Source organism: Ciconia boyciana, chromosome 11, assembly GCF_034638445.1.
Source record: "Ciconia boyciana chromosome 11, ASM3463844v1, whole genome shotgun sequence".
NCBI lineage: Eukaryota > Metazoa > Chordata > Aves > Ciconiiformes > Ciconiidae > Ciconia > Ciconia boyciana.
In genome coordinates this window covers 1,010,143-1,026,062 of record NC_132944.1, presented here as the reverse complement: position 1 = coordinate 1,026,062, position 15,920 = coordinate 1,010,143, and the positions used below count along the sequence as shown (strand labels likewise).

The 15,920-nt window shown below is 37.6% G+C and overlaps 1 protein-coding gene across 3 annotated transcripts in view; it reads left to right on the top strand.

Annotated features, from left to right (window-relative positions):
* Positions 1–15,362, top strand: part of BICD2 (BICD cargo adaptor 2) — a 97,028-nt gene extending 81,666 nt beyond the window's left edge. Inside the window, exons 7-9 of one of the 3 annotated variants that reach the window (XM_072875583.1) lie at positions 9,988–10,198; positions 11,800–11,875; positions 13,398–15,362. In XM_072875583.1, the coding sequence (XP_072731684.1) occupies positions 9,988–10,198; positions 11,800–11,847 (259 nt within the window). In that variant the 3' untranslated portion in view covers positions 11,848–11,875; positions 13,398–15,362. Of the gene's footprint in view, positions 1–9,987; positions 11,779–11,799; positions 11,876–13,397 lie in introns of those variants that run through there. The other 2 variants (XM_072875584.1, XM_072875582.1) reach the window with 2 other exon arrangements.
* The last annotated feature ends 558 nt before the right edge of the window (positions 15,363–15,920 follow it).

Sequence of the window (15,920 nt, the reverse complement as noted above, 5' to 3'; positions counted from 1 at the left end):
GTTGTGTTCAAGTGTGGGATGAAGCAGACTGCTGCACACAGATCTGTGTTTTCCACATGAAACCACCCATTTTGTAGGATGGAGGAGAGTTGAAGGCTGGGCATGAATATAGTAACTGACCTAATTTCCTTTTTAAAGTAGGTTAATCCCCCTAATTTGACAATACCACTAGCTGTTTTTAATAAGTAATGAAAATACAATAAGACCTCAGCCTAGAGACAAAGGAAGGCTTGCAAAACACAGATTAACAGCTTCCAGCACTGAGGGACTGCTGCAGCACTGTATGCCTAAAATTAAGCAGTCTTACAAAGGAATAAATCAAGATATGTGTAATGTACTATAGCCGTACATGCAATAGCTGTCCTGTTAAAGTCCAGACTTTTCTTAATCAACACGCATATCCCTGTTGTATGTACAAACAGACCGAAAGCACTGAAAGCCAGATTAAAATCTGCCCTGTAGAGCTGAAAATGTAATTTATCTGCTTAATTTGACTGTAATAGCTATTTATGTATCACTGTATTAAAATCAAACATTTTGATGTTTCATTAGTAAAGTCTCTCTTCACCAGAAGAAAAGATGCAATCGCTTCTCCATTTAACATCCGAAGAGAAGCTGAACATCTTTTTTTGTTTTACTTTGTCAAGTAGGTTTGCACTTGCTAACAGGCAGCTTGGGTGCTGCAAATGTAAATAAACAAGGCCTGATGATGATGTTCATTAGGGTGCAGCCTTCAGCTTTATTACAAGATGTGAAGTGGTGGTACTTTCTCTTTATGGATACCATCTGGCTCCTGTACTTTACCTGCTATCTGGAGCAGCTGTTTGAAAGAATATTTGCCAAAATAATCTTTCTCAAAATTCATCATACAAAATACACTACTGTGGTTACTGTTTTGACAGGGTTGTGAATGTATTTACTTAGGAATTTAAAACAGAATAGCTTGTATTCACATGATGAGATTGAACAATGTAAAGAAAGCCGTCACTTTTACAGTACACTTGCAGCATTGAACTGCAATAATATCTGTGGTGGGTCTGTTCTGTATTTTAAAGAATAAATCCTTGCAAATTGGCAAAAGAAAATATGGCTTCACACAAACCACTCATGTTAAAATTTTTATCTTAGACAGTATAAGCTAATAGCTAGTTTGTTCTCAAATAAAATCTTCAATGGAAGTTTCCAAAAGGTGGAATAAGTCTTTAAAATGCAGTGTTTACTCTCAGAGTTTGAGCTGTCTCTGAATTTTAACTGCATCTCTATAACAAAAAAGTATAAAGAGCACATATTTGCAGTTAACTCCTTTCACTCAGATCTTTGTTCAAGTATATACAAATCAAGGAGCTACTTTCAAAGTGTTTGTTGAGTATTTTTTGAGTTTAATGTGACCAACGCACTATTTTAACAGCATCAAGTAAGGAAAAAGCAGTGAGTGAGGAGTTCCCAGACTAGAGGTAGATACCGCTGGTGGTATTCAGGTCACTCCAAAGTGGTGCATAGGGAGCACAGAGCCAGGAGCTGCTGCTGTTTTTTCCTGGCAAAAATATTTAACCTCCAAAAATATTTCATGGTAGGCTTAATTTTTTTTTTTTAACTCTGATTTAGTAGGTTAAGAAAATTGAAAGGTTGGGGTTTTTTTTTTAATACAGAACAATAGAAATCCCTACTGAAGTGTGCGGACGAGGGGGTTAGTAGCAAATTTGGGATAAATGAATTCATCTTCCTCTAAAGTAATGTCAGAAGAAACACTGATTCCTTTCTTTGCTAGACAAAGAGGTTCTCCTGAGTGCTTGAAGGGAACTTGAAGTGAATATGTCCTGTTTTCTAATGGGAAACATTAGAAAACCCCAAACATTAGTTTGGGGTGGGAATGAAGCACGGTTTCCTTGTCTTATAGGTCAAGACATGTTTCTATATTGCCTGTAAGCAATTTGTCATTCAAACTTGCAAGCATAGTAGAGCTCAGGTTTCTTAAAATTGATTATGGGGGGGAAAAAATACCGTATCAAATCAGATGAGAAAAATCCAGCTTGGAATTTAAGCTTGAGGCTTGTTTAGCTTAACTTTCAAGTAAGGAAGGAGGGAGTAAGATGACTGTAGGTTTCTGCTAGTTGTTTGGAGAACACCTCTAAATCTGCAATTTTCAGAGTACCCTGCAAGTGATAATGAAGCACAGGGTACACAGATTCATCAACTAGCAATTCAGGTTAAAGTCCTTAAAGGATGGTTAGATGAAGAGCAGGAGGCCAGTGTGGCCATCACTTTGTGGCCAAGAAAAGAATGCACTGAGAAAAGCTTGTAATGGATTGGACAAGAAGAGAGTTTAAACACAATTTTGCATTTTAAAAAGCAAAGGTTATTTTGTTATGCTAGAACATAACATTGTTTCCTTGAGTTTGATTTGCTAGAATTTGAGTAAGCATCCTTCCAAAAATTCTACTAAATATAGAAAATGGCAGAAACCATGCACAATGAAAGTACAACATGTTTTTTCACCTTTCTCTTCCCTGTGTTATTTTTCTGCTGGTTTTCTGTCTTTCGATATAGCCTGCAAGTTTCTTGCCCCTGACTTGCATGTTAAGTACTACATGCACTCGTGGGAGGACACCATAATCTCTTCTCTCTAGAAGTACCTCTGGTGTGAGAGGTTACAGCCAAACTCTTGCAGTGGAGTAAAGCAGGCTAAAAACAGCCAAGCTGGCTCCTTGCTGGCTTATTTGCTCATGGTCAGGCAACAAAACCAAACAATTATATGAAATTGTATTTGTCCCAATAAACCCTGACGGACTTAAACTGGAAAGTGACTTAGGATACATCTTCACTCCTCTGGTTAAAGACACAGGTTTCTCAACTTTGCTGCTCATGTATTTTCAGTTTCTTTTCCAGAGCCTGAGAACAAGCGAGGATAGTAAGAGAAGAGATATTTCTCATCCCTCTAAAATAAAGATAGAACAGTAATTAAGAAATCTAGCAGAAGCAGAAGGCTTTGAAAAGCAGAGAACAAATATGCCTAGATGTAAATAATGGTTATTCCCATGTTCCAGTGTTTCATAAACTGTAAATAAAGAGAGAGACAAACTCTGCAACATGTCAGCAAGGGGACAAGTGGCAAGTGTTAGAACATACTGGAAAGGCTGACGGCATGTAACATGAGATTAAAATTACAAGATAGTGCTTGTGATAAAGCAGCAAAACCATAACTACACACAAGAAACTAGCAGCTAGCTGTTGTTCATTTATGGAGAAAAGGTGTTTCAAATGAATACATACATCAGTTCAGAATAATACAAGCTCTGTCAGTTTTCCAAGTATCCAAAGCATTTGGGAAAATATTCTTGTGTTCGTGGACATCAAAGGCCTACAGAATATAAGGGCGTTTAAATTCATGCAGAGAACAGTGCAGTCCTTACCGGATTGAGAATTATAGCTAAAGGGTCTTCATACTGGACTCCACACAGTAGAAGTATTCAACTTCTCTAAAAATATCCCATAGGATAAATGCTCAGAGGAGCCAGACACAGAAAATGTGACTTTGAAAACTTCCAGAATGGGATTCCCAGACGGGAGTAACAGCATTTGCCTCCTATTCCGGGTGCTAGATCTAGAGGTGATGAATGATGTCTGGAGAGAAAAATGTCTGAGCTGCCAGCACCCATGTGAAAGTAAGGAGACGTCCAGGCAGGACAAAGGCATTTGACTGTCTTACAGACATGCTACAAAAAGACACTAGTGATGTCTTGTGCATAGTCGTGTTTATAACACTGATGTGCCTGCTCTAGACTTTAAATGTGCCTGGCAATTAAAATGTCTACTACAAGTAATGCTGGATATATTGAGACTCAGCCTTGGTGAAGGTGCCCCTTGTAGCTAGACCCTGGACCTCGGTTGCAACAATGAGCTTGCACTCTTCTCCCAGGTATTTGTTGAAGTAGCTGTGTCCATGTCACTAATTCCTGTGTGCCTTGGTGCTTTGAATGCCTACTGTTAAGGAGAGTAAAACACAGGAGGCGTTCCTGTGATATAATAGTGCTGCCGTAGAAATGTTCAGGGTAAAGACAATGCCAGCTCTTGTTCTGTAGCTTGTCTGCCCTTTTGTTTTTAATCAAAATGGAAAGAGAGTTACTTCAAAATACCTTGTATGGGAGACTACTGCAGCAGCAGTTATTTGTACCCATAGTCTTTTAGATAGGCAAGTCCTGGTTTCATTTGGCAATTAATAGGAAGTGTCAGTGCTTAGTCTGTAAAAAACAAAGCATGTGCACAGCTGCAGTGGTATAGGGTAGAGAGGGATGGAGAGTTAGAATTAGATTCTCTACCCCTTGCTACCCCCTTCAGTGAAGAGCTGGGAAAAATGTCCTGCCTGTGTGATAGCTTTAAAATTACTTCTAATCTAGTGGCATAGGATTGTTAATTTCAACCTTTAAATATAAAGAAAGAAAGGAGTTTTCTTTTGAATTCTAGGAGGAGGGAATTTGCCATAAAAGTTTATGATCTCTCCTTGAGAGTTTTTATTGGTGGAAATTTGGAAGAGCTGTAGTGTCCAGCAACATGGGTCTGATTGTTCCCTCTCAGTGCAGGAGATAATTCTTCCCATATGTTTCAAACTACAGGAGAGATTTGTGGTCTGGTTACTTTCTTTAATAGCTCTTACTAATGGACATTGATTACACATGGCTGATTATAAACATTCTGGAAAACTATAGCTGGTTATAAACTGTTCTCTGTTCTTAGTGAAAATTACAAGGATTTATACAAAGAAAGGCCACAGCATTTATTCCTTTCAAAAGTACAACTCGGATTAGTCTTCACTGCAAGGTATTGAGGAAGTAATTGCAAATTAGCAATTGGCTAAGGTTTCCGTAGATACTCCCTTGAACTTGCTTATCTATAATTCTAAACTGCCTAAATCTGGGGCGTTCTTTCCTTTGCCTTCTTTAGGATTTGTGCTTTATTTTGTTCTTCAGGGATTCTTGAAGAACACATTACTGGAGTTTGGATCTGCACAGTTTACAACTGTGCAAACCAAGGCAAGAGATGGGCTTAGTATACTTTCTAAAAACGTCTAAAAGATGCTGACCTAGCAGAGGGCCTTGGTCCTACAGTCAGGTCTGTGTGAGTTGTGGTGCAGCTGTGCTTGGACCTAGTGCACATGGCAAACTTGCCTGCCTGGAGCATGCTTATGTGGGGTTAAGCTTTTTAATACTTTTGCTTCAACAACTTTTTTAAAAACAAATGTATTTTGTTTTATGGATATGCAAAGCTCTATCCAGTGTGAGTTCCTTCAGAGGAGACCAGCTCAGACAGATTGGGTTAAGGTAATAGTTACGGTCTAGTTTCGGAAGGCATGCCTGTTTTCTGCTGTCAATCCCTAGTCACAACCTTCTGTGTTCTTCCCCTTAAAAATCCAAATCATGTATAGACTGGCTCTAAATCTTACCCTTGGTGCTGAGGAGCACAGCTCTGCAGTACGTTGTGGGGCTCATCTGCATTTGCCACATAACGCAGAGCGGAAGGCCACCTTGTGAAGGGAGATTCAGTAGCTTTATTACTGCCATCATCTTCTTCCCTATGTTCCTCCTTTGGTAATACAAAGTTGTTGCTTTCTCTGCAGATGAGCTGGTTTTCACCAGGGGTCGGGGTAAAGGGGAGGTGGGGGGGAAGGTGTTAAAATTCAGTCTTTAATATTAATTTCTAATATTAAGATTCAGTTTGAAATAGCAGGTGGCTAATATCCCTTCTAGCCAAACACAGTCAATGCTCATTTAGATGTCATTTTAACTGCTTCTCTGCTAATACATTTCCCAGTTTTTAATAAAGCCAAAAAATTGTGATTTTAATCCTCCATGTTTTAATTTCTTATGTAGGTTGACAATTTAATCTCTTGAGGTAGAAGTTAAAGTAGTTGATGCTTCTCTCAAAGGCATCCTTCAGTCACATCTGTCTTGCTTTCTTGGAAGTTGTCATAGTCCTCATATTGATTACAGAGGAGGGGGAAAAAGTATAATTATACCCAGGTGCATTTGGTTACATCAGGTTTTTATCTGGAACAGATCTTGATTCAGTAGTGAATTTAGCTATAAACATTATTAAATATAGTACATGCTAAAGCTTAAATAAAATGGTATGTAGAAATAAGGCACAATTGGCATTTGTGGGAAGTAGTGGTATGCAGCTTTTGAAAATGAGACAACCCATTGTTATATTTTTCAATAATTTGGCTTCAGATAGTGTTTTAGAGGATTTAGTTTTTATTTTTCATCATTATATTTAACATTCAGGATATTTATTTCCTCTGTGTAGATGTTTGTTTTAGCTGGCGTTTTTAAAAACCTATTTGATGTTTCCTTAAGTTCCTTTTTCTGTTGTTGTTAATTACCAGTCCTAAGAAAATAGGCAACATCAAAGCCTTCTGTTCACTATCCACTTAAAAGTGTGAACGTGTAAATGTACAACAGGGTTATGCTAATTTCATATTCTTTTAAAGCATGAAAGCTCAATTATTTTCTTTCAAAGGTGTTTTTAAAACAAAGACATTTTCTATTCTGACCTAATGATTTTTGCATTGAATATACAGCTGGGAAGTAGCTCAGCATATGGAAATGAAATTGTAAAAGGGAAGGATCTTTTATTGTTATATATGTGAAAATATAGATACACATACCACAACAATATGCTGCCGTAGCTACTACTACCAGCTTTGCATTAAGCTAAACTAGTGCTAGAGACTGTGGCGTCTTAAATGCTTAGGGAGGCTAACTTTTTTTTTTTTGAGAACATTAAATTGGGAGTCAGTGAACAGCAGGAAGGAAGAAAGTAAGCAGGGCAGATCCCAGTCTGCCTGTGCCCACGTCTATACCCACTTGTGGGAAACTTTTCAACCCTCACCTGTTCTGTTCAAGTGAACAATTGCTGTATTTTGCATAGTGTAGTGTTCCTCTGACCCTGGACAGGCATGCTTGCACCAGGAGAAGGTTTGGTTTTGGGGCCATATCTTTCATTTGACTTAAAGATCAGGAAAACAGGTTCAGGATGCATGACTGTGTGTAGTCATAGTAGTTAACACTCCTGCCTCTACCCAGTCCTCTCCTATAGATGAGAGAACAGTTATTCATGTACAGTAAAAACTGCAGCTGCATGTATGCTACTGATAACACTTCCTTTTTGTGGGAAAGGAAGGAAAAAACTCCCTGCATAGAGTTTTATGGGGAAGAAAGCTAATTTCGATACTTGAAATAGTGAATGCCTTGTAATTTCTATGGACAGTCAGTTGATGTTTTCAACCTTTGTGCTAAGAGAAAGCTTGATGAGATAATGACGTGCTACAATAACCTTTTGGAGTCAGAATTGTGGCTTTAATTATAGCTTGGCTCACGTGCAAACGACTTTACTGCCTTCTAGATTCTGACAAGCATTTGTCTGTGTTACCAGTCATCTATCAGGTTTGGCACAACTGACTGTGTTTGATCGAGAGGCATTTGAGTAATACCAGAAACGTTTAGAGAAGAGGATTAAGGGACATCAGCGAGACCGTGTGGGAAGTCCCTACTCTGCTTTACTGCAATGGTTTTGTTTTCTTTTCATCATCTCTTTTGTTTCTAAATGAGGGTGGGGAGTGGCAGGGGGGGAGAAACCTGCCACTCTTGCCTTGGCCGGCTTTGATAGCACTTCTCTGGTGGAAGTCAAGTGAGTAGGTAGACTGCAGCAATCTTGACACAGCTTCACTGAGCTGAAAATTTTGGGGCTAAATTAACTTCCTGTCTGCACAAAAAAAGTGGATACATTTTGTTTCACAAGAAAGGAGCTGGGAAAGGGGAAAAAAACCTCCCCATAATTTCACGTTGCCCAAATCTCTTGGCAGGGTAATACTGAGAATGAAACAAGGGTAATGGGGACAGGTCAATCCAGTGCCAGATCATATTTTGCTGGAGCAATCACATTACATTCCTCAAGGAATTGGTAACACTTTCTGGACATTTCCCTAGTTTGCAGTAGTGGAGCTTTGAAGGACTCAGGTGTGAGGCGTGGGTAGAAAAGAAAGCAGAAAGGTAACTTGTGATACAACCAGATACAACCACTTTTCATCTCAAATGTCATGAGCGTGTTTGAAAACTGGAGGGAAACCCGATAGCCCTCAGGTCTCCCAGTAATCTTTAGTCTTAGCCTTGCTCCCAGCCCCAAGTGAAGAAAATACATCTCTGACAATCTAGAGCAACAGGGCACGGGGTTGGCAGTGATGCTGTGAGCTATTCATTTCTGTAGCCATGCCCTCATTTTGGAGCTGGTGCCACCTTCCATAAGAGGGGAGGACTGTTATGCCCACTAGATTTATTTGTGTCCTTTCAGACTTCCTAGGGACATTTCATGCTGTGTTCCTCTCTAGCGCTAATGGTAAATTGGATGAGATATGGCCCTTGGTCTGCTTCTCCTCACTGAGGCGTATGGATTGGTTTTCCCTTGTAAGGTCCATCTAGCTATGAAGAGAAAAAGGCGGGTGCTAGGCTTCTACAAATTTAAGGTTCTTGGTTTTGCTCATTGAAAAGAGAAACCCCTCACACACTGGGTTTCCACTGTGCTCCACAGTATGAGAGACTGTGATGAACTCCAGAGCAGGATGCACAGGGATTTGAGTGGATAGATTCCCACTCACATAGTGGCCCTAAACTCAAAACCTTCTGGTATGCTAAGCTGCATTGCAGTTGTACTTCATGCAGGTTTAATATTTCCGGGTTATTGTTTAATCTCCATATGTATTTAAAAAAAATTCTATTTTTTCCTTTCCCTTTTTCTCTTCCCAAGCAAATATAATTAGGAATACAGGCCTAATCCTGCTATTTGAAGTCAGGGAGAGCAGAATTCGGGACTTGATAGTGTAAGCACAGCTGATGAATCCGCATGTGAATGCAGTTTTGTTCTGTGGTGGTTTTTTTTCCAGTCTGCTTTATATTACTTAATGATGATAAATGTCCCTTAAAGTCAGGGGCTTTTCCGTTTTGATGTTAAAAGGAACTTATCTGCTGATACTTTTGCTTTTATGAAGAAGCTGTATTTTACAGATGTGGCCATTGTAAATTCCACCCGGTACCTATGAATATTTCTTTTTCTACCCATACGCATAATTGGTCTTCTATGTGCAGTAAATATGCATCTACATGTAAAGACGTTAATTTTTTTAATTCTTGAAGATGCAGTGTGCATGTTAAGTAGCTTCCAAGCTCAGTGAAAATGACTGTAGATTAAACAGCTTGCAGGCATTCATACAGCTTCCACCTCAGGGTTCCCAGTAACACTCAGTTCCTTTGTTTAATTGTTTTAAAAGTAATTTTTATGGTGAAAACAATTATATAAAGGCCACTTGCTACAGAGAAAACAGTAATAAAACACTAGTTATGGAATTTTTACTTCAGGAATCGGAGTAGGTTAAAGTAGAAAGATGAAAGATGCTTATTTTTAACAATGCTGTTCAGCCACCACTGGAAACTTGTTATTTGGACTCCATGCGTAAAGTAACAAACTACAAAGTTCAGGTGCTCATCAAATGGTATTAATAGCCATTTTAGTAATGGTCATTTTAGAGCACTGTTCCCCTCAGACTCCCTTTCCAGCCTAAAGCTTAGAACCATTGTGGTCTCTGTGTAAGTAGAGACAAAAGTAATCTGACTGCATTGTGTCTGCTCACTATGGAAGGACATCTTACTAATCTTTAGACATGAGTACTTTTATATCAGACTCCATACTTTCATTAACTAAGGATGCTGTTAATTATACCACATCTGGAAAGGTGTGAACATAAGTGCTGAGTGTGGGATTGTAAGAACCCCAGTGAAAAGTAATTGTTATTTTCTACAGGTTTGGTTGAAGTCCCTATTTAGAAGAGTGTGTATGCAAGCAACTGCAAAGCTATCACTCTGCTAATATCAGCTGGACACAAGGGACTCGTGTTTTATAGATGGAAACAGGATTGCTAAAGATTGATATATTTCATTGCAGATGTGACGAGTATGTCACACAGCTGGATGAAATGCAGCGGCAGCTTGCAGCAGCTGAGGATGAGAAGAAGACTCTGAACTCCTTGCTTCGGATGGCTATCCAGCAGAAACTGGCACTGACCCAGCGCCTGGAACATTTGGAGCTAGACCATGAGCAGTCCAAAAGGGTGCGCACAAAATCTGCTTCCAAAGCCAAGAGCAGTAACCCCACTGTAAGTCATATTCGGTCCTGCGGAGACAGGTCAGAAGGATCTGTCCTTAACAACCAGGTCTTTTGTAGTGAGAAATATAAAATCTATTGTGATTAGGACAGGTGTGTAGAAAAATCATATTATGCATCTTATTTTATGCTGTAACTGTCAGCGTAAATCCCCACTATCTAATGTCGCAGTGAGTTGACTTGTACTAGTATGTTGTTGAACCAGGTAATACAAATTGTATTATGGTGGTCTTAACTGTTAACTAATTCGTAAGTATGGGGATGCTATTAACAAGTTAATAGTGGAAAGGAATTAGGTTTTCCACGATTAACATGTATGGGTTTTGCTGTTTATGGTAAGTGTTAAAAGAGTACACCTGATATACTATATCTGGTGCTACTAATTGTAGTTTGTATAGCACAAATGTGATCCTTTCTCCAGGGTTGCAGCATACTTCAGTAAATGCTTTCACAGGCAGAAACAAACAGAAAACCTTCCTTGTTATTGTGGCTTAAGAAGTGGTGAAAAGCAAATGTTAAAATGAGAGGTGTGTCTTGAAAATGCAGAGCATTTTGAAACTGGAACCAAAATTAATTTGCCTATTATGGCAGATATTAAGAACTTGCTGTCATATCACCACTGACCAAAGTCCTAAAGCTTTTATAGGCTATAAAAGCTAGAAAAATTTGTAGGGTACGTTATTTACACTCTGCTTCCCTCTCTTCAGAGGGTTAACCAGAATAAACTTGCACATTTATATTAAAAATATGCAATATTTACCCCATCTGATATAAAACTTAAAATTGTAAGAATTGGGATCCTACCTGGTAGACTGTTCCACTTCAAGAAGTTATGCTGTGGAAAAGTGTCGTGTCCTGAAAGGATCTTTGTGGTCTCATGTTGCTCCTTGCAAGCATAACACTTTGGAAAGAATCTGTTTCATATATTACTGTAGCCACACAACATATATGTGTAGAATTAATATGACTATGGTCTAGTATTGTCAGTCACAAAACAGTTTTTCTCAGCTTTCAGTATTAATCTAAATAGGATAGTATTTCAGAGCTCTGATCATTTTTTTTTAAATACACAAAATATATTGCATTCCTTGTGCAAGCACATGTTTCACAGGGCTCTACATTATAGGCACAGGAAATTGAACCAGATCATTCTGCTAATAATTATTTATGAAGTAGCTTAGTATACATATTAATCTTTAAAAACAAATAAACCTTTGTCTGCTATTGAACTTTGAAGGGGCCTTTTTAGCCACTACATTACAATATGTTTGATAATATAAAAGTGTACTTCATAATTGGTGCCTACATAAGAGAAAAAGATTGAAAATGTTGCTTCTAAAATTGTGGAAAATTTGTGGAGCACAACAAGGCACACTCTTTTCTTTAAACCAGAGTTTTAAAGTGCCTAGCATCAAACTTTATTTTAATGTAAAGCCCTGTTCATTTTGTACTCTTTCAAATAATTTTGTATGCCTATAGTACTACTAAAAGCAATGCGAGACTGCACAGTTGTCTGCTTGATAATGATGTTTTATAAAGCCATTCTAATATTCCTGGTGTGGTACTGCCTCATCTCACTACCATTTCTTATAGATGATCAGCAGCTTGCTTCCTGTGCATTGCCGCTCTGCCTATAAGTAGTCAGGAGATATCACAGTACTAACATAAGGTAATAAGGAGCACAGCTTGTTTTCCCAGTGAGGGGAAATCACATGGGATTTTGGCTTCCCAGATATTAGGGGTGGGGGGGAGACTTCTCAATTCATACAATGAGACTTTAAACAAATGGAATTGTAGAAACCTTGCTACAAAGCTGGGAAACATCAGGATGCCACAGCCCAGTGCCAGAATTGCATTTACCAATATTGAGAGGAAGAAAAAAACCCCAAGTGATTTAAGTCTAATATGTTGCTCAAACATCACCGCTTGAGAAGTTTAAACAAACAGGAATTCTGGCTTTAGAAACTAGGCCCTGTGCGTCTATTATTACTTTTTTTAGAAAACACTGAATTCTCCTGAATTTGAGCTTTAATATTGCTAAATAGCAGGTTTGATATTTTAGAAGCGAGACATCTTTTAACAATTTTCAATCCTGCTTTTCTCTTCTTTGCTGCACAATCTTCCAAAAGGCCTTTATTGTTCTCATTCCTGCATTAAGTGTAATTTAAAAATACTTCGTAAAAGCAGGCATTTGAGTGCTAACTTTCTTTGCTCTAATAAAAACCGTTACAATTTTGCTTCCACTATGGTAGGGAGCTTTAATACAGTTTTCACTGCTTCCATGTCTCTAATGGCAGCATTTTTGCAAAATACTAATGGCAAAAAGGTAAATTGGAGAAACTAATTGAATGCAGTTAGGTTTTTTCAAATTAACTGGAAATTTCTATAAAGATTTCAATGTTACCAGACAGTGGCTATTACTATCAGTCTCGGCTCATACTTTCAGTTCCAAGTAAGAATAATTTTCCTATTAGCCCAATAGTCTTAGTAGTCATTTCCATCTTCATTCACTTCTGTGGATCTTGAAAAAAACAAAAAAGCCAAGAAACCTGACTGCTATTTGAGCTTGTCAAGGTTATGGTTTTCTTTTAGCACCTGTTATAAAAAGAAATGAGGAATGGTGGTAAGGTGACTTGATCCTGCTGTTTGTATTTTTAGATAGTATTTCAGACTGAGTCTTGTAATTCTTGATTAACAATTTCTTGAAACGTACATTTGCTGTAAGTCTTTCATATCACTTTAAATGGGTTGGGATAAAGCATGGAAAATATCTTAAGCCGTCACCTACCTCTGCAAGCAGGCTCTTCTTCTGAATGATATTCTCTGCATTGGCCTGCATGATATACTGACCTGCATGTTTCTGGAGAACCTAAAGCTTCACTGAAAATGTTTCTTGCACATTCATTGCTGTTAACTTGTGCTTGAACAGCAAAGCTTTATTCAGTACTTGTAAGAAACCTTCTTTCTGCAAAGCTATTGCTTCCAGGCTAAACCCATAAAGCATTGTTTCATCGGCTTGGAAAGCATCTGCGAGCTAAAATGGCTGCTTCTACCCCAGTAAGCTAACAGACACCCTCAACCAACTAACCTGCTTTTGCAGCACATTGTTTTAAGTTTTCAGTTCTTTAATTGAGAAATAAACACATGATTATTTTTTTTTTCTAATGCTATTTTATTTTTCCATTTTTCAGCTGTAGAGTAGTCCCTGGAGAAGGCCTTTCCAACAGTGCAACAGCATTCTTAGCCTCTTTCATTGTGGTTAAAAGTGGTAGCCCATTGCACAAAGAATGGAAACCACTGACCTGATCCTAACTTTTGAAAACACCTTTTTCCTATATACTACCTGAAACTTTCCTTTTATGTCTGAAGCTATAAAAAAAACAGGCTTTACCTATAAGTGCTGCTGCAGTAAGAAAACTTACAAGTGCTGAAGAAACCTACTTCAAATGTAATGATCACCATATAAGTTTATGATCTACTAGAAATGTTCGGATGGGGGAATTTCTTATTTCATTGCAGATGCTCATTTTTTATCTGATTGTTAAACCTGTGCACTTTTGATATTTTGATATTTTTCTTTAGCTTCTTTAATTCCTTATGTAGAAGAGTTTATATAAATGCAGTGGTTTGCGCTCATAGTCTCTCTCCAATTTGGGCTTGTGATTTTTGAATTCTACGTCAGCATGTGGCAGAGATTTTGGGGGGGCTCTAGATTGTGATTAGAAGAGAGTTTCAACAAAAAAACAGGAGCTCTGCTAAACTGTGTGCTGTGCTTCAGCAGCTTTTTTTATTATAAAATGTTAAGCTTTATATGTTTAAATTACTGATTTTTTTTTTTAACTGCCATGTTCATTAAGAAATCCAGGGTATTCAAATTCTGGGGTTTTTTTCATATTGTATTATTATTCTTAGGAATAGTTCAATGTAACAAGAAGAAAACTTGACTTTGCTCTGGTTAAAACAGTAATAGGCACTTGAAAAATATTAAATAAGTAGTATTACCTATGAATTCCAGAATTCCTGGGTTTTAGGAAGTCGAAGTATTATTGATTAACAGAATTTTATACAACTATACCAGTTAAATTCCAAATTGGAATTGTTTTGTTACTTTTTCATTTTACTGTGCCAAATTACGGTACATTTAGAAAGAAAAATTCTAAAGTTGTCAATGATAGGGTGTTATATATCAGCGCCTTTCTGTCATTAATTATTGCCAGTAGTGCCTTTAATCATTTTAAGGGAGACTCTTAGAATAGCTTAGTCTAAGTCCTGTAACTTAGGAGAAATGGAATGGCTGTTTTGGAATTTAGTAAAGATGTGGAGCAATAAGTGCAAAGTGAACTCCCCTTTCGCACATTTTTAATGGGTAGTCTTACTATAAAGATTATATATTCAAGAATTGTAAAAAATTCTGTTAGTCAATGATATTTCATCATGCAAATCCTTGCAAATTCAGGGGTATAGAGAAAAAAAAAAAACCAACAAAAAAAACACCAACAAACCTAAACAAACCCGAATACACTTTGGGAACCAAATGGACTCATGTTGAACAAATAAGCAAGATGTATTAACACATTTGTGGTAACAGTACAGAGGACGTATCAGGAATATTGATGTTATGTTAGCTTTGTATGGTGGTGGATGCAGTTAACCATAGTATTGTTTGCAAATGTGAACAACAAAACATTGATATCTTCTCTTGCATGTTGTATCTAATCATTGTAATTTCAGGAAACAGAAATGGAGAAGTGCATCAACAAGCTGTACCTATCTCTGCTGTTTGTTGAGGCTCACATGAATGATTAAATTGGTACTTGTTGGGGGGGAGCCTTCCCACTCCTCAAAAAAAGTACAAATTGAAATAATATTGACAGTGGGGAAAAGATTTCTGTTTGCTGGAAAAAAGCATTATTATTCCTAGATGTGGGGACTTGTATTTCCATCTTCTGTTACAGTATTGATTCACAAGAAATATTGTTGCATTTAAAATTACTACATTTGTATGTGGGTATTTATTTGAAATGATGTCTAAGTACTGTATTATGTTTTATGTGCATTACCTTTTAGTGGTGGATTGGTCTCCATTTAACGTCATATGCATGTATTCTTGCCAAGTAACCTTTACACAGATCTGGAGGAAAAAAAAAAAAAAAGAATGTTAAAGAGAAAAATGTGGAAACTTCTTAAAAGTGTAACTGTGTGTTAATTGGATAACCCTAGGAGGCATAGAGGGCAAAACATTACTTCCAAATTAACAAAAAAGTGTTTAATGTAGGAAAGCAATCTGCCTGCGTAAAGGTAGTCACATTGGCAGTATCAATAAAAGAGAAAAGGAATTGTGTTTTCTGCTTGTCGTTTTTGTGTTTTAAGAAAGCGCCATTTTAATTCCTAAGCTATTTTCAGTGTGGGGCTAAATAAATATTAATTTTTATCTGAGAGAAACAGAAAACTTAAAACTGAGTTTGCTGCAGAACTAGAAAATTAATTAATTGTGCTCATATTTGGGGAGCACCATCCTCTGTGCTGTTTCATGAGATTTTCCTGGATTAGTTTTAGCCTTGATCAGACCAGTTTAATCTGTTTCACCAAATAGCCATGCAAACACTTGTACCAGTACAGGAGAAGGGAGGGTAGGACTAATGCTTTTGGTGGTGTGGCGACAAGTCTTCCTGAACTTACATCTTCATTTCTCATATATGCTCCAAAATGCGTTA